This window comes from Octopus bimaculoides, chromosome 26, assembly GCF_046866305.1.
Source record: "Octopus bimaculoides isolate indiv1 chromosome 26, ASM4686630v1, whole genome shotgun sequence".
Classification (NCBI taxonomy): domain Eukaryota; kingdom Metazoa; phylum Mollusca; class Cephalopoda; order Octopoda; family Octopodidae; genus Octopus; species Octopus bimaculoides.
This window is the reverse complement of record NC_142953.1, coordinates 19,932,679-19,952,656: the sequence shown is the minus strand read 5'-3', so window position 1 is coordinate 19,952,656 and position 19,978 is coordinate 19,932,679. Positions and strand designations below refer to the sequence as shown.

Below are 19,978 nucleotides of genomic sequence, written 5' to 3'. Positions count from 1 at the left end.
ACTACCTTCTGTGCATGTGGGCCTACAGTTGGTACTATAGGGGTCATGTGATTGAAGTTTGAGCCTGATCGTGCCATTTTTGTTTCTGGCTTTACAGCATAAGCACGGCCACTCCACTAGCAATGTGCACCAAAGAAGAACAAAGAGCAGTGATCCGAGAGATGGTTATAGTGAACTGGTTCACCATTACCATCTCTCGAGCTTGCTGAATCTTCTCATCAGTGTTGGAGGTTGACGGGCATCCTGTTCCCCATTTGTACATCATGCTTGTCTGGCTTCAGTTTGTTGGCCAGCAAAGCACTGTATCTTGCTCTGTTGATCATACACCCCTTTTTCAGGTAGTCTTCCAGTATAGACCATTTTGACCCCAAAAAAGGGTTAGCATCACCTTTTCCATAGAAGACTGAGTTTTTGAATTTCTTCGTTGCTGGCAAGCCAGGATGTTCCTACTCCATACTCTGTCTTTTGGATTCCGCCTTATAATGATGGTCCCATGTTTCATCTCCTGTGACTATTCTACTAAAAAATTCCTCACCCTCATTGTTGTAGTGATCGAGTAAACGTTGGCAGACTTCATGACGTTGGTGCTTGTGCTCTGCAGTAAGCTCTCTTGGTACCCATCTTGCACAGACTTTATGGAAGCTGAATTCATCTTGGATGATTTGATAGGTAGAACCAGAACTAATCTGCAGAGAACCAGGACTACCTTATCGACGATAACTCACCAGTTCACCATTACCATCTCTCGAGCTTGTTGAATCTTCTCATCAGTGGTGGAGGTTGACGAACATCCTGTTCCCTATTTGTACATCATGCTTGTCCGGCCACTTTTAACGTTCTCAATTCACTCATACACACTTCTATGCAGTCAGTGCCCATATTGTACTAAAAGTGTCCAATGAACTTCAGCACCTGACACCTTCTGACCAGAGAAATCAGATATCACCATTCTTTGTTCTTCTTTGGTGCACATTGCTAGTGGAGCAGCCATGCTTACACTGTAAAACCAGAAAGAAAAATGGTGCGATCAGGCTCAAACTTCAATCACGTGACCACTATACTACCAACTATAAGAATGTGTGCACAGAAGGCAGTGTGGCAATAATGAAGATATGTTATGACAAAAGTACAGATAATTTTTGTCTGTCCCTCGTATGTGGTAGTGTATTAAGGTTGCTAAATTAATTGCCAGCAATTAATTTATATTTTACTACTAAAGATACATGAGTAGACTCAACTAAACTATATCATAGGTTATCATCAGTATTATATCTCCTGTCCTCCTTGTCGTCATCATCTTCATCATTGTCTTTGTCATCATCAATACTAGCATCATCAACATTATATCTTCCCTCCTCCTCCTTGTTGTCATCATCACCATCATCATCATTGTCATCATGAACACTATCATCACCGTCATCCTAATAACCTTCATCCTAATAACCATCATCATTGTTGTCATTTTAATGTGCACTTTCCCATGCATGGATGGGTCACACAGAATTTGTGGAGGCAGATTTTCTACAGCTGGATGCCCTTCCTGTCACCAACCCTCACCTGTTTCCAAGCAACGTAATATTCCCCCTTGGCCAGACATATTTTCTACAAAAGACTAGAAATAAAGGGACACAGCTGACTGAGTGATACTCATTTACACCTTTCACACAATGTCAAGACAAGGAGTCAGCAACACATGCACACACACACACACTACAGGCTTCTTTCAGTTTCCATCAATCATATATACTCACAAGGCTTTGGGTCAGCCCAGGGCTGTAGTAGAAGTCAGTTGCTTAAGGGCCATACATACAGGTTGTCTTTGCAGATAGGCATGTCGCTGGCATCCTTCTTCTGCTCAGCGATCCTAATTTTGTGGGACCGTGGCTGCTGGTGTCAGGTAAAACGCATCTGTACTGATGCTACATATAGGCACCTGTGCCGGTGCTGTGTGCATGCACCTGATGCACAGGAAGGACATCCAGCTGTAGAAACCAGGCCAAATCAGACTGAAACCTGGTGCAGCTCTCCGGCTTGCCAGCTCTGATCAAACTGTCCAACCCATGCCAGCATGGATAATGGATGTTAAATGACGATGATGGGGATTGGGATGATAATAACGATGATGATGATAATGGTGATGATGATAATAATGATGATGATGGTGATGATGACGATGATGATCATGTGCTTCCAAAGCAGGTTTCTTAACCACATAGCTATACTATAATAAACAGTAATCCTTTCTACTTGAGGCACAAGGCCTGAAATTTTATGGGGCTGGAGCACCAGTGTTCAATTCGTACTTCTTTTATTGACCACTGAAAGGACGAAAAGCAAAGTCAACCTCAAGAGAATTTGAGTCAAGAACATGGTGAATTGGGAAGGGATCTAAAAAAACATGTTGGGTGTTGAAAAAATACCCAAATCAAAATCTGAAAAACAAGTGATAAAGGTATTTACCGAAATTCAGAAGGCTCCAGAAATCCTTCTTTGTGAGAACTGTAGAAGCGGAAAATATATTTGCAGCGAATTTCAGCAGAACCACCACCATGGTTTGTATGAGGATCAAGAGCTGCCAAACCAATGTAGAAATGTTTGAAGGAAAGAAATTTCTTTCTGCCAACATCAAAAGCCCTGAAGAAGAAGAACAAAGAAAGGAACACTTATAAACATATATATATATAAAAATTCTATAATTATAGGCGCAGGAGTGGCTGTGTGGTAAGTAGCTTGCTTACCAACTATATGGTTCCGGGTTCATTCCCACTGCGTGGCACTTTGGGCAAGTGTCTCCTACTATAGCCTCAGGCCGACCAAAGCCTTGTGAGTGGATTTGGTAGACGGAAACTGAAAGAAGCCCATCGTATATATGTATATATTTATATGTATGTGTGTGTGTATACGTTTGTGTATCTGTATTTGTCCCCCACCAGCATTGCTTGACAACCGATGGTGGTGTATTTACGTTCCCGTAACTTAGCGGTTCGGCATATGAGACCGATAGAATAAGTACTAGGCTTTCAAAGAATAAGTCCTGGGGTCGATTTGCTCGACTAAAGGCGGTGCTCCAGCATGGCAACAGTCAAATGACTGAAACAAGTAAAAGAGTATAAAAGAGTAAAGAGTATAGGGTTCAGCAAAATTGCTTCACCACATACCGAAATTTAGAAATAGCAGTTAAATGTTGTTCCTCGACCATAAGATAACTCCCAGACAGCAATACTCACAATTAACGTAGGTAAAGAGAAAAAATAACGAATCCACCAGGCTTTTTTCTCTCTTTAACTACTGAGTATTGCTGTCTGGGAGTTATCTTATGGTAGAGGAATAATATTTAACTGCCATTTCTAAAGTTTGGAATGTGGTGGAGCAATTTTGATGAACCCTAATTATAATTATGCTTATAATTATAGAATCTTTGTAGAAGGTTACTGATAAAGGTTATTTTAACATACTGAACTACTTGGGAAAATTATTAATTAATTAATTAATTAATTAATTTTACCCTTTACTATATATATATATACACACACACATATATCATCATTTAATGTTTGTTTTCTATGCTGGTATGGGTTGAATGGTTTGAAAACTGATAAGCTGGGGAGCTGCACCAGGTTCCAATCTGATCTGGTATGGCTTCTACAGCTGGATGCCCTCCCTAATGCCACATACATCTATACACACACATACAAACATACGCAGACATATGTGGGTGCATTGTATGTGTATCTTTATCTATCTATCTATCAATCTATAACATACACACACACACATATATATACATACGCATATTCATACACATATACATCCACACATACATACACATAAATGCATACAAACATACACACATACATATACGTACAAGCATACACATACATCTAAAGCAATGTAGAAAAATATCCAACATGAATTAACAGGAAACAGATTTTATTCTATAAAAAAAGCTAAACAAAATCCATTCCCTACTTGGCGCCAATCAAGAACAACGAGCACGAAAAAACATATTATCAATGGTAAAGATGTCTTTTAGCTTAATGATCTCCAAAATGGAGGTGAACACCTTTCTCCATGTGTTCGGCTTGAAAAATTGTTAAGATCTTGGATATTCTCTACTCTTCATAACAAGGAAAAAATATATATATATAAGCGCAGGCATGGCTGTGTGGTAAGAAGCTTGCTTACAAACCACATGGTTCCGGGTTCAGTCCCACTGCATGGCACCTTGGTAGACGGAAACTGAAAGAAGCCCGTCATGTATATATATATATATATATATATTTGTGTGTCTGTTTGTCCTCCCACCATCGCTTGACAACCAATGTCGGTGTGTTTACATCCCTGTAACTTAGCAGTTCAGCAAAAGAGAACGATAGAATAGGCACCAGGCTTACAAAAAATAAGTCCTGGGGTTGATTCGTTCGACTAAAGGTGATGCTTCAGCATGGCCACAATCAGATGTCTGAAACCAGTTAAAGAATAAAAGAATATATATATATATACACACACATATGTGCATATATATATATGTGTATATATGTGTATATATGTATATATGTATATATATATATATATATATATATATATATATATATATATGTACATATAAGTATATATACTCACAGCCCTTCGACCTGTAACTAATCTGATAAGTGCCAATGCATGAAACTCTTGGCCCTTTCATCACTCTCTTAAGGATAGGATAAAGTTCTTTCCTGAGTCTCAGTCTAAGGGGCCAGTTTCATGGCATATATATTACCCCCCCTTCCCTGGATGGGACGCCAGTCCATTGCAGGATTACTAACTTGCACCAGGTGAGCAGACTGCAACAACGTGAAATGAAGTGCTTTGCTCAAAAACACAATGCATTGCCCAGTCCGGGAACCAAAACATTAATGTTACAGACATGAGTCCATCACCCTTAACCACAGAGCCACGCATCTCCCATCACTCTGTTGCTTCTCTTAAATATTAGTAAAATATATATGGATACACACACACACAGATACGCACTCAAATATACACATATATAGACATACACACACATACATATTTTGCAAACAACTTGCACATGCAAGTGCTACCAGTCAAGAACTCTGCATACTGGAAGACAGCAAGTGTATGGGGTCATCAGGAGAGAATGGCGTTTCGGGGTCTACCTCTTGATGGCATCAATGTGCCCCCCCCCTCACTGATATGAGGCCCTGCTTGCTAAATCAACTGATTATTAAATAAAGCTCAATATTCTTCTAGCCATCGCTCATCGTCTCTTTTTAACCAAATCCAGTGGTTAGCCTTTTCCACTGTAGTTTGGATATCGGTCATAGTGGTGTTTACTTCACAATGAGTTAGGCCTAATGATAACAACTGTCGTCTCACACACACACACACAGTGCAATTTATGATGCATGACATATACTCAATGTTTAAAATACCACATATTTCTTTATTTTATTGAAAAAAAACAAACTGTGGAGAGAATTTGTGTTAATTTAGTTGACTCACACACAGTGTGTGTGTGTGTAGCTGTGTTGTGGAGGGAACCTGTGGAAGAGGTAGACCCAGGAAGACATGGGAGAAGCTGGTGAGGCTTGATCTTCAGATGTTGAGTCTCATGGAAGCAGTGACAAATGAGCAAGAGCCCTCGCGATTTGGTGTGCTTGGGAAGTCATGTGAAGCCAAGTGAAATCATGGCCATGGAATCATGTGGTTAGGAAGCAAGCTTCTTATCACACAGCCACACCTGCAAGATATATGTATACATCATCATCATCATCATCGTTTAATGTCCATTTTCTATGCTGGCATGGGTTGGACGGTTTGACTGAGGTCTGGAGAGCCAGCAGCTGCACCAGGCTCCAATCTGATCTGGCAGAATTTCTACAGCTGGATGTCCTTTCTAATGCCAACCACTCCGAGAGTGCAGTGGGTGCTTTTTACACGCCACTGGTACAGGAGCCAGTCAGGCTTGCCTGGCATCGATCACATTCAGATAGCACTTTTTACGTGCCACTGGCATGGGGCCAGTCAGCTGGTACTGGCATTGGCCACTTTTGGATGGTGCTTTTTTCAGTTAGGAACGTATTAGAGGACAAGATAGAGCTTGTTAACCCTTAGAATTACCAAATAGCCGGTAGTATTCCAAATTTAGGCTGAGGCATTCCTCATGTGTGAAAATAAAAACTGAAACATAGAGAGTACTTATTAAATAGCTGTTGACTCTATTTATTTAATTTTCATATATATATATATATATATATATATATATATAAAGTGTAGTATATTGCCACTTAAGTGTGGCTGACCCCTAGGGGTGGATGTTACTGTTGCTTTTAGCACCAGGAGGACATCTCCTCCAGCTGGCTTATCGACACACGACTGTGGGAAATAACCCTGACGAAGGGAAATAACCCCGACGAAGGGAAATAACCCTGAAATCCGGATACGTTCGTGCTGCTGGCCGAGGTGAGAGGGATAACTCCCTTGGCAAACAGGACACAGTCGTGTGTCGATAAGCCAGCTGGAGGAGATGTCCTCCTGGGGCTAAAAGCAACAGTAACATCCACCCCTAGGGGTCAGCCACACTTAAGTGGCAATATACTACACTTTATCGTGCAGTTACTGTTAATACTTCATTTAGAGAATTAACATTGCTTGTTTTCACCTTTTCAATATCAGTGAAGAATGTCACTGGAAAAGAAGATATAAGGTCTGCCAGGTTTTTCTCTCTCACCAAGGTCATCAGCTGTCGAACGCCGACGAAGGGAAATAACCCTGAAATCCGGATACGTTCGTGCTGCTGGCCGAGGTGAGAGGGATAACTCCCTTGGCAAACAGGACACAGTCGTGTGTCGATAAGCCAGCTGGAGGAGATGTCCTCCTGGGGCTAAAAGCAACAGTAACATCCACCCCTAGGGGTCAGCCACACTTAAGTGGCAATATACTACACTTTATCGTGCAGTTACTGTTAATACTTCATTTAGAGAATTAACATTGCTTGTTTTCACCTTTTCAATATCAGTGAAGAATGTCACTGGAAAAGAAGATATAAGGTCTGCCAGGTTTTTCTCTCTCACCAAGGTCATCAGCTGTCGAACGCCGACGAAGGGAAATAACCCTGAAATCCGGATACGTTCGTGCTGCTGGCCGAGGTGAGAGGGATAACTCCCTTGGCAAACAGGACACAGTCGTGTGTCGATAAGCCAGCTGGAGGAGATGTCCTCCTGGGGCTAAAAGCAACAGTAACATCCACCCCTAGGGGTCAGCCACACTTAAGTGGCAATATACTACACTTTATCGTGCAGTTACTGTTAATACTTCATTTAGAGAATTAACATTGCTTGTTTTCACCTTTTCAATATCAGTGAAGAATGTCACTGGAAAAGAAGATATAAGGTCTGCCAGGTTTTTCTCTCTCACCAAGGTCATCAGCTGTCGAACGCCGACGAAGGGAAATAACCCTGAAATCCGGATACGTTCGTGCTGCTGGCCGAGGTGAGAGGGATAACTCCCTTGGCAAACAGGACACAGTCGTGTGTCGATAAGCCAGCTGGAGGAGATGTCCTCATGGGGCTAAAAGCAACAGTAACATCCACCCCTAGGGGTCAGCCACACTTAAGTGGCAATATACTACACTTTATCGTGCAGTTACTGTTAATACTTCATTTAGAGAATTAACATTGCTTGTTTTCACCTTTTCAATATCAGTGAAGAATGTCACTGGAAAAGAAGATATAAGGTCTGCCAGGTTTTTCTCTCTCACCAAGGTCATCAGCTGTCGAACGCCGACGAAGGGAAATAACCCTGAAATCCGGATACGTTCGTGCTGCTGGCCGAGGTGAGAGGGATAACTCCCTTGGCAAACAGGACACAGTCGTGTGTCGATAAGCCAGCTGGAGGAGATGTCCTCCTGGGGCTAAAAGCAACAGTAACATCCACCCCTAGGGGTCAGCCACACTTAAGTGGCAATATACTACACTTTATCGTGCAGTTACTGTTAATACTTCATTTAGAGAATTAACATTGCTTGTTTTCACCTTTTCAATATCAGTGAAGAATGTCACTGGAAAAGAAGATATAAGGTCTGCCAGGTTTTTCTCTCTCACCAAGGTCATCAGCTGTCGAACGCCGACGAAGGGAAATAACCCTGAAATCCGGATACGTTCGTGCTGCTGGCCGAGGTGAGAGGGATAACTCCCTTGGCAAACAGGACACAGTCGTGTGTCGATAAGCCAGCTGGAGGAGATGTCCTCCTGGGGCTAAAAGCAACAGTAACATCCACCCCTAGGGGTCAGCCACACTTAAGTGGCAATATACTACACTTTATCGTGCAGTTACTGTTAATACTTCATTTAGAGAATTAACATTGCTTGTTTTCACCTTTTCAATATCAGTGAAGAATGTCACTGGAAAAGAAGATATAAGGTCTGCCAGGTTTTTCTCTCTCACCAAGGTCATCAGCTGTCGAACGCCGACGAAGGGAAATAACCCTGAAATCCGGATACGTTCGTGCTGCTGGCCGAGGTGAGAGGGATAACTCCCTTGGCAAACAGGACACAGTCGTGTGTCGATAAGCCAACTGGAGGAGATGTCCTCCTGGGGCTAAAAGCAACAGTAACATCCACCCCTAGGGGTCAGCCACACTTAAGTGGCAATATACTACACTTTATCGTGCAGTTACTGTTAATACTTCATTTAGAGAATTAACATTGCTTGTTTTCACCTTTTCAATATCAGTGAAGAATGTCACTGGAAAAGAAGATATAAGGTCTGCCAGGTTTTTCTCTCTCACCAAGGTCATCAGCTGTCGAACGCCGACGAAGGGAAATAACCCTGAAATCCGGATACGTTCGTGCTGCTGGCCGAGGTGAGAGGGATAACTCCCTTGGCAAACAGGACACAGTCGTGTGTCGATAAGCCAGCTGGAGGAGATGTCCTCATGGGGCTAAAAGCAACAGTAACATCCACCCCTAGGGGTCAGCCACACTTAAGTGGCAATATACTACACTTTATCGTGCAGTTACTGTTAATACTTCATTTAGAGAATTAACATTGCTTGTTTTCACCTTTTCAATATCAGTGAAGAATGTCACTGGAAAAGAAGATATAAGGTCTGCCAGGTTTTTCTCTCTCACCAAGGTCATCAGCTGTCGAACGCCGACGAAGGGAAATAACCCTGAAATCCGGATACGTTCGTGCTGCTGGCCGAGGTGAGAGGGATAACTCCCTTGGCAAACAGGACACAGTCGTGTGTCGATAAGCCAGCTGGAGGAGATGTCCTCATGGGGCTAAAAGCAACAGTAACATCCACCCCTAGGGGTCAGCCACACTTAAGTGGCAATATACTACACTTTATCGTGCAGTTACTGTTAATACTTCATTTAGAGAATTAACATTGCTTGTTTTCACCTTTTCAATATCAGTGAAGAATGTCACTGGAAAAGAAGATATAAGGTCTGCCAGGTTTTTCTCTCTCACCAAGGTCATCAGCTGTCGAACGCCGACGAAGGGAAATAACCCTGAAATCCGGATACGTTCGTGCTGCTGGCCGAGGTGAGAGGGATAACTCCCTTGGCAAACAGGACACAGTCGTGTGTCGATAAGCCAGCTGGAGGAGATGTCCTCCTGGGGCTAAAAGCAACAGTAACATCCACCCCTAGGGGTCAGCCACACTTAAGTGGCAATATACTACACTTTATCGTGCAGTTACTGTTAATACTTCATTTAGAGAATTAACATTGCTTGTTTTCACCTTTTCAATATCAGTGAAGAATGTCACTGGAAAAGAAGATATAAGGTCTGCCAGGTTTTTCTCTCTCACCAAGGTCATCAGCTGTCGAACGCCGACGAAGGGAAATAACCCTGAAATCCGGATACGTTCGTGCTGCTGGCCGAGGTGAGAGGGATAACTCCCTTGGCAAACAGGACACAGTCGTGTGTCGATAAGCCAGCTGGAGGAGATGTCCTCATGGGGCTAAAAGCAACAGTAACATCCACCCCTAGGGGTCAGCCACACTTAAGTGGCAATATACTACACTTTATCGTGCAGTTACTGTTAATACTTCATTTAGAGAATTAACATTGCTTGTTTTCACCTTTTCAATATCAGTGAAGAATGTCACTGGAAAAGAAGATATAAGGTCTGCCAGGTTTTTCTCTCTCACCAAGGTCATCAGCTGTCGAACGCCGACGAAGGGAAATAACCCTGAAATCCGGATACGTTCGTGCTGCTGGCCGAGGTGAGAGGGATAACTCCCTTGGCAAACAGGACACAGTCGTGTGTCGATAAGCCAGCTGGAGGAGATGTCCTCCTGGGGCTAAAAGCAACAGTAACATCCACCCCTAGGGGTCAGCCACACTTAAGTGGCAATATACTACACTTTATCGTGCAGTTACTGTTAATACTTCATTTAGAGAATTAACATTGCTTGTTTTCACCTTTTCAATATCAGTGAAGAATGTCACTGGAAAAGAAGATATAAGGTCTGCCAGGTTTTTCTCTCTCACCAAGGTCATCAGCTGTCGAACGCCGACGAAGGGAAATAACCCTGAAATCCGGATACGTTCGTGCTGCTGGCCGAGGTGAGAGGGATAACTCCCTTGGCAAACAGGACACAGTCGTGTGTCGATAAGCCAGCTGGAGGAGATGTCCTCCTGGGGCTAAAAGCAACAGTAACATCCACCCCTAGGGGTCAGCCACACTTAAGTGGCAATATACTACACTTTATCGTGCAGTTACTGTTAATACTTCATTTAGAGAATTAACATTGCTTGTTTTCACCTTTTCAATATCAGTGAAGAATGTCACTGGAAAAGAAGATATAAGGTCTGCCAGGTTTTTCTCTCTCACCAAGGTCATCAGCTGTCGAACGCCGACGAAGGGAAATAACCCTGAAATCCGGATACGTTCGTGCTGCTGGCCGAGGTGAGAGGGATAACTCCCTTGGCAAACAGGACACAGTCGTGTGTCGATAAGCCAACTGGAGGAGATGTCCTCCTGGGGCTAAAAGCAACAGTAACATCCACCCCTAGGGGTCAGCCACACTTAAGTGGCAATATACTACACTTTATCGTGCAGTTACTGTTAATACTTCATTTAGAGAATTAACATTGCTTGTTTTCACCTTTTCAATATCAGTGAAGAATGTCACTGGAAAAGAAGATATAAGGTCTGCCAGGTTTTTCTCTCTCACCAAGGTCATCAGCTGTCGAACGCCGACGAAGGGAAATAACCCTGAAATCCGGATACGTTCGTGCTGCTGGCCGAGGTGAGAGGGATAACTCCCTTGGCAAACAGGACACAGTCGTGTGTCGATAAGCCAGCTGGAGGAGATGTCCTCATGGGGCTAAAAGCAACAGTAACATCCACCCCTAGGGGTCAGCCACACTTAAGTGGCAATATACTACACTTTATCGTGCAGTTACTGTTAATACTTCATTTAGAGAATTAACATTGCTTGTTTTCACCTTTTCAATATCAGTGAAGAATGTCACTGGAAAAGAAGATATAAGGTCTGCCAGGTTTTTCTCTCTCACCAAGGTCATCAGCTGTCGAACGCCGACGAAGGGAAATAACCCTGAAATCCGGATACGTTCGTGCTGCTGGCCGAGGTGAGAGGGATAACTCCCTTGGCAAACAGGACACAGTCGTGTGTCGATAAGCCAGCTGGAGGAGATGTCCTCATGGGGCTAAAAGCAACAGTAACATCCACCCCTAGGGGTCAGCCACACTTAAGTGGCAATATACTACACTTTATCGTGCAGTTACTGTTAATACTTCATTTAGAGAATTAACATTGCTTGTTTTCACCTTTTCAATATCAGTGAAGAATGTCACTGGAAAAGAAGATATAAGGTCTGCCAGGTTTTTCTCTCTCACCAAGGTCATCAGCTGTCGAACGCCGACGAAGGGAAATAACCCTGAAATCCGGATACGTTCGTGCTGCTGGCCGAGGTGAGAGGGATAACTCCCTTGGCAAACAGGACACAGTCGTGTGTCGATAAGCCAGCTGGAGGAGATGTCCTCCTGGGGCTAAAAGCAACAGTAACATCCACCCCTAGGGGTCAGCCACACTTAAGTGGCAATATACTACACTTTATCGTGCAGTTACTGTTAATACTTCATTTAGAGAATTAACATTGCTTGTTTTCACCTTTTCAATATCAGTGAAGAATGTCACTGGAAAAGAAGATATAAGGTCTGCCAGGTTTTTCTCTCTCACCAAGGTCATCAGCTGTCGAACGCCGACGAAGGGAAATAACCCTGAAATCCGGATACGTTCGTGCTGCTGGCCGAGGTGAGAGGGATAACTCCCTTGGCAAACAGGACACAGTCGTGTGTCGATAAGCCAGCTGGAGGAGATGTCCTCCTGGGGCTAAAAGCAACAGTAACATCCACCCCTAGGGGTCAGCCACACTTAAGTGGCAATATACTACACTTTATCGTGCAGTTACTGTTAATACTTCATTTAGAGAATTAACATTGCTTATATATATATATATATATATATATATATATATATATATATATATATATATATATATATATATATATATATATATACACATATATATGTATAGGTATGTATAAATTAATAAATAATGAGAGCAATTATTGTATCATAAAAATTTATATAACCACTGGATATTCTCATTTAATGACAATTATTTTGTAGCCTAATAAAACATATATAGATAATTTATTTTATTATATTTTATGACAAGTAATAAATTAGTTAAATGCCTGCATTAACATAACTGAACTTTAATGTAGATATCAGGCTATATATTCTGGTTTGTAGAATGATACATTAAGGGGCTCTTTTATGAGTACCACCAGATTAGTTGAATCCATATGATCTTTTCTACTCTAGGCACAAGGCCCGAAATTTTGGGGGAAGGGCCCAGTCGATTAGATCGCCCTCAGTACGCAACTCGTACTTAATTTATCGACCCTGAAAGGATGAAAGGCAAAGTCGATCTCGGTGGAATTTGAACTCAGAATGTAATGACAAGTGAAATACCACAAAGCATTTCACCTGGTGTGCTAACGTTTCTGCCAGCTTACCGCCTTAGTCGAATCCATATATTGTCACTTAAATTTATATACATACATACATACATACACATATATAAATGTAAGATCCAGGGATTGAGGTGTAGGAAGAAACTTAGCTTCAAGCAATCCGTAGTAAATATAAAAAAACAACTTTCAGGGACAATATTGGTTTATTGAGACGGAAAGTTGTGGATTTTTTTCATATTGAAGTACAATAAACTGAAAAAAGTTCTCTTTATATTTCATGGTAGACCACCAGGTTTGCTGGGTGATCGAACAAGAATACAAGAGTTATGGAATGGAGAAGATAAGATCCGAGCTACATATGTTTCATAGCGAGTGGAACTTCAGAAGTGGTAAATATCCAAGTGAGGTGTACACAGCAGGGTACTCTTCAGGCCAAGGAGATCTTGATTAAATGAAAGTTTACATTGTCGCAAAGAGATACATGTCGACACACGGACGATTCGGTCATTTAATCAAGATACCCTTGGCGTGAAGAGTAGCCTGTGGCATACACTTCGCTTGGATATTTACCACTTCCGACCTTCTGCTCATGATGAAACTCCGTTCTTTAACTCTTGTATATATATATATATATATATATATATATATATATATATATATATATATATATATATATATATATATATATATATATATACATATATTTAAGAATTTAAGGATTGGAGAAAACGCATGTTATAATTGCATACTTTATTCCTACATATGTTTCAAAGGATTACAACCTGTGTGATCCATAAGGATCTTTGATATTAAAATTGTAACCTTCTCATCAGGGAAAGCATGGGAATCATCTTAAACGTAAGACATTATGACCGATTATGAAAACAATAGATGGATAAGGTTATGACTTGATTCATTTGAAAAAAACCCATTAGAGAAATGGACGCTGCCGGATAGTGGGTTATATATATATATATATATATATATATATATATATGCATATCTCAGTATGAGGGTGTCTGATGAATATATGTATATTAGTGCACAGGCATATGCATATAGGTGAGTCTGTATGCATATACCATTGTGTGCACATACAAGTGAGTCTGAATGTGCACATGTGTATATGCACATGCATGTGAATATGTATATACATTTGACTATATGTGTGTATGCGTGTGTGGCTAGGTGTGTGCATGCATGTATGATGTGATAATCCAGCCAATGCATGCTTTATGTCTGACGTCAAGCTGGAACGTGAGGTCAGGTCATTGGGTCAAGAATGCCAGAGGAAGCAAAGGAATGCTAAACATTCCTAGGTTTGTTGTTCAAACATGTATTATTATATTTATATCATCATCATGATTATCACAATAATGTTCATGATAATCACCATCATCATCATCATCATCATTGATGATGATAATCATGATCTTGTCCATTGTTGGGGTGAAATTACAGCTGAGTGGACCGGAGCAGCGTGAAATGAAGGAGACCTTCTTCAGGAGAATTAGGCCTATGCCTGTTGTGAACTCCAGGAATCACAAGGTTCAGAATGTAACTCAGTTCCTGCGGTGCATGAGGGTACAACACTCCTCTCCACCAAATGGGATATCAGTCAGCCACAGGGTTAAACTTCTCAGCTACCAGGTTGGTACCTCTTTACAGCTGAGTGGACTGGAGTGTTTTTTACCAGGTCTGGGGCAACTGAAATCATAATCTCGAGACAGCGAGTGCAACCCCCTAACATCTAAGGTATGCGCCTTCACAGAAAGCACGTTGTCTTGACAATATCAAAACTTAACAAAGCTAATTAAGATGGAAACGATGATGTTTTAATTAACAGTTAAAATGATTGCTCTTTTTTTTTTTTAGGTTTGTTTGTTTTAATGGTGCATTATGTAAATAAAGGCTCTACCTGAAGAGATCGTCCATACGCTCGAGAGAACCACCTTTCTGTAGAATGTAGCGAGAGAAGGCTGCCTTACACATTAACATGGATGGATAACTGAAGTTTAGGAACTCCCGTAGAATTAATTGTTCTGAAAGAGCGTGAAGAGGAGAAAAAGACATAAAAAAGTAAATTTTTTTTTATTTACCTACAGTCACTGATAAGTCGGTTTGCCGTCCTCTGTAGGAGGGCTAGAAAGAAAAAAAAAGGAAAGCCTCCAAGAGCAGATCCCCTTTGAAATTAGCATATGCAGGGCCAGATTTAGTGGGGCTTCATGAGTCAATAGAGTTTGCCTCTGCCTTACAATTTTGCTGACTCAAAACATAAGGAGGGGTTCATTAAATCTAGGGGTCCCAAATGATTTGGAGAGGCCCCAAAACTTAAAAGGATCTCAGCAGATTCAGAAGGACTCAGTTAACCCTTTAATGGCTTTTTAAATCTAAAAGGGCCCAATAAACCAGAAGAGGGCTCAATGATTTTATAAGAACTCAACTGGACTAAAAAAAAATGATGCGCATGCATGGCTGTGTGGTAAGAAGTTTGCTTCCCACATGGTTCCCGGTTCAGTGCCACTGTGTGGCACCTCAGGCAAATGCCTTCTACTATAGCCTCAGGATGACCAAAGCCTTGTAAGTGGATTTAGTGGACAGAAACTGAAAGAAGCCCTCTGTGTGTGTATGTATGTATATATATATATATATATATATATATATATATATATATATATATATATATACACATACGTGTGTGTGTATCTGCGTCCCCTCCCTTCCCATCACCATTTGACAACCGGTGTAGGTATTTTTACTTCCCTGTAACCTAGCGGTTCAGCAGAAGGGACCGATAGAATAAGTACTAGGCTTAAAAAAAATAAGACCCAGGGTTGATTGCTTCAGCTAAAATCCTTTAAGTTGCTGCTCCAGCATGGCTGCAGTCAAATGACCGAAACAAGTAAAAGAATATTTTAAGATTTTCAACTCCAAGGTTCATGCTTCTCTGAGCCCTGGGCCTTGGCCCACATTGGCCCTGCCCAGAGCATATTCTGTATGTTACCATACTGGCACTCTATTGGTTACGATGATGAGGGCTCCAGGTGATCATATCAATGGAACAGTCTCCTCATGAAATTAACACGTGGGTGGCCGAATGCTCCACAGACAGGTGTATCCATAATGTAGTTCTCAAGGAGATTCAGTGGGACACAGAATATGACGGCTGGCCCCCTTTCAATTACAGGTACAACTCATTTTTGCTAGCCGAGTGGCCTGGAGCAACATGAAAATAAAATGTCTTGCTCAAAGACCACAATGCATCACTGGGAAATGAACTCACAACTCTGCGATCGGGAACCAAATACTCTAACCACAAAGCCACTACCATAATATACTACCACCAGCTGGTCCCATGCCATCAAAAATGACGGCTAATTGCACCTGGCATTGCCCGGGAATGAAATTTTTCCTTATACATCGGAAGAAAAAAGTAAAATATGTTTTATAGAAGTTTGTTATTCTAAATTCAATTTATTCTTCAACTGGGAAATCAATTCTACATTCATAATACAAAATAATAATAATAAATATAATAATAATAATAATAAACGAAAATACAAAATTTATCGCTTTTTTGAAAGGAGATAAATTCTACCTCATATGATTCATGCATCACAAGTATGGAAGTAATTGGTGAAGCTGTTTTCATGTGAAAAGTGAATACATACACATCTCTATTTTATAGAGGACAAAAGATAGAATATGGACAGTAATTCAAATTAATACACTTCTCAATGCTATCTAGTGGTTGTATCAGGTTATCCTATAAGTTCTGTCTGATTTTACCTTTTTTAAAATTGAATGAAATTTAATAGTATTTTAGAATGTCTAATAGAATTAAAAATTATTTTTATGCATTCATGTACATTTAAACTAATAAAATATAATTTTACAGAATAATAGAATTAAAATTTCTCTGATTAAAACCCTTTCTAACATGGAAGTATCCAAAGAGCATTTGAGGCACATAATGCTTTATGAGTACAAAAAAGGAAACTCTGCAGCTGAAGCGACTCGAAACATACACTCAGTTTATGGGAAAGAATGCTTGAATGAAAGAACTTGCAGAAGATGGTTTGCAAAATTCAGAAGTGGAGATTTCAGCCTTGAAGATGAAGATTAAACAGGATGTCCAGTTGAGTTTGATGATAAGCTCCTTGAGGCATCACTTGAAGAAAATCCTGCATTATCAGTTGAAGAATTGGCAAAAAAGCTTAGTTCAAACTATACAACTGTTCATCGTCATCTTCAACAACTTAGAAAGGTTCCTAAACTTGGAAAATGGGTGCCTCATGAATTGTCTGAAAGCAACCACAAATCCTGAGTTGACATCTGCTCTTCTCTCCATTCATGCAAACTCATTTCACCCTTTTTGGATAGACTTGTGACTGGTGACGAAAAATGGATCTTCTATTGAAATGTTAAACGTCGTAAACAGTGGCTTGGTAAAAGGGAAAAAGTTCAACCACAACCAAGAAGGGAACTTCATGGGAAAAAAGTTCTTCTCTCTATCTGGTGAGATTGCAAAGGAGTAATTCACTTTGAATTGTTACCACCTAATGCAACAATCAATGTTCAAGTCTACTGTCAGCAATTAGAGCATTTGAACCAAGCTTTGAAGAAAAAAAAAACCCGCCTTAGTGAATCGTAAACGAGTGATGCTTCATCAGGACAATGCACAACCCCACACTGCAAAGATCACGTCACAGAAGATCAAAGAGTTTGGTTGGGAAAAAATTCTTCATCCACCTTATTCTCCCAACCTTGCTCCTTCAGACTACCACTTATTTCATAGTTTACAGAATCATTTGCGGGACATAACCTTCGCAAGCCAGGAGGAGGTCGAAACAGACATTTCAGAATTCTTCGCTTTGAAACCAAAAGAGTTTTACATTGATGGGATTAAAAAGCTTGTAAATAGATGGAAGGAAGTCATAGATAATCAGGGAAAGTACATTGATGATTAAATTTCAATTAAATATAACATTTGATCACTTGTTTTCTTTATTCAAAATTCGGACAGAACTTATGGGGTGATCTGATATTTTGAGATGTGACATCAATCCATACAAGCATTCACATACTTCCCTTGTATACACATGCGCACATATATACTCACACAGAGTTGAAACGCTGTTTGATTTTTCCTTTTCACTGTAGAACTTCCATCATCCCACTACCAAGTTTGCCATTACCCCTTTCATCCTCATTCATATGTTGTGACAGTGAAATACACAAGAGTATTATTATAATAGATATTATAAGACGGCGAGCTGATAGAAACGATAGCATGCCAGGCAAAATGCTTAGCGGTATTTCGTCTGTCTTTACGTTCTGAGTTCAAATTCTGTTGCGGTCGATTTTGCCTTTCATCCTTTCAGGGTCGATAAATTAAGTACCAGTTGCGTACTGAGATCGATCTAATCAATTGTCCTCCACCCCCAAAATTTTGGGCCCTGTGCCTAGAGTAGAAAAGATTATAGTAGATATTATTCGTACCTCAAAGGACTCCCTCAGTTCCCACCTACCACACGTGTCCTTCTTCCTTTCATGAGTCCCATCTGAATTACTTTCCTGCAGCAGAACTAACTGAGATTAACTTAGCTCCTAATCCATTAAGGGTGGATTAAAAAAAGTACTGACCCAACATGGAAGTGGAGTGGTGAAACTGTAATAATGTCAGGCTAAGTACCTTGTGGTATTTGTCCTGGCTCTTTGTGTTCTGAGTTCAAATCCCTCCATGGCCAACTTCAGTGGCAGACTTAACAATCACCACTTGGTTTCACATCTTCACCTGGCCTTGGGTACATTGAACAGAGTCCGTTCTGATGCAAGCATTGAGGCCAGGTATCTGGTTCAAAGATCTCTCCCAAACTCCCTCCCTCCTTCCAACCAGTCTCGAAGGCATTCTAAAGGATCATGGGTAATAACTTCCCTCCGGACTCAAAAATAAAAAAATAGAAAAAAACCCAAAATAGCTAACTCAACAACGAAGACTACTTTGTTTAGGTGGACGTTGGCATACTATCATGTATCTAAAAATTTTATTTCTGTATTTGATGGCATAAAAGACAACACAAGCATACTAGGCACATCCCAATGTCAGCAGAGCATATTCAGGAAAAACATGCAAGGTAGGTCTAACTTAACCCTTTTGATACCAACCTGCCTGAAACCACCTTTAGCTCTGTAGTACAAATGTTTTGTTTTCATAAGTTCTGAATTAAAATCTTCCACCAAACCTTAGTCACAATTTATGTTCCTAACACAAGCTGAATGATAACTAAGTTATTTTACTAAATTCTTAACATCTCAAAATAAATACAGTAACGAATGGGTTAAAATATATAATAGAGAAACAATTCTTAACCCTTTCGTTCCCAACCTGGCTGAAACTGCCTCTGGCTCTGAGTACAAATGTCTTGTTTTCAAAAGTTCTGAATTAAAATCTTCTACCAAACCTTAGTCACAATTCATGTTCCTAACACTAGCTTAATGATAACTAAGTTATTTTACTAAATTCTTTGTTATATTTAAAATTAATTGGAAGAAACACAGAGCATCTCAAAATAAATACAGTAATGAAAGGGTTAAGGTGGTGAGCTGGCAGAATTATTAGCATGCCAGGAAAAATGCTTAGCGGCATCTCGTCTGTTCTGAGTTCAAATTCTGCCGAGGTTGACTTTGCCTTTCATCCTTTTGGGGTCGATAAAATAAGTACCAGTTGGATACTGGAGTTGATGCAGTTGGCTTTCCCTTCACTGAAATTGCTGGCCTTGAGCTGAAATTTGAACCCAATATAGGGCCAACTTCACACATAGGACCCAAGGTGTTCTTTTTTTACTCTTTCTTTTTTTGAAAAAGAAAAAAGGGTCTTGCATGCCATCAAATACAGTAATATTTATGCCCAGATGAAGAAGCTCAACAGTGCCTCGGAAAATGGTTAATGCT

General features: G+C 40.6%; 1 protein-coding gene across 2 annotated transcripts in view; it reads right to left on the bottom strand.

Moving 5' to 3' along the window:
• Positions 1–19,978, bottom strand: part of LOC106868958 (uncharacterized) — a 117,247-nt gene that overhangs the window by 21,463 nt on the left and 75,806 nt on the right. For both annotated transcript variants that reach the window (XM_089342784.1, XM_089342783.1), the window contains exons 5-6: positions 14,943–15,066; positions 2,461–2,634 (exon numbers count right to left, since the gene is read on the bottom strand). In XM_089342784.1, coding sequence (XP_089198910.1) covers positions 2,461–2,634; positions 14,943–15,066 — 298 coding nt within the window. The remainder of the gene's footprint in view (positions 1–2,460; positions 2,635–14,942; positions 15,067–19,978) is intronic.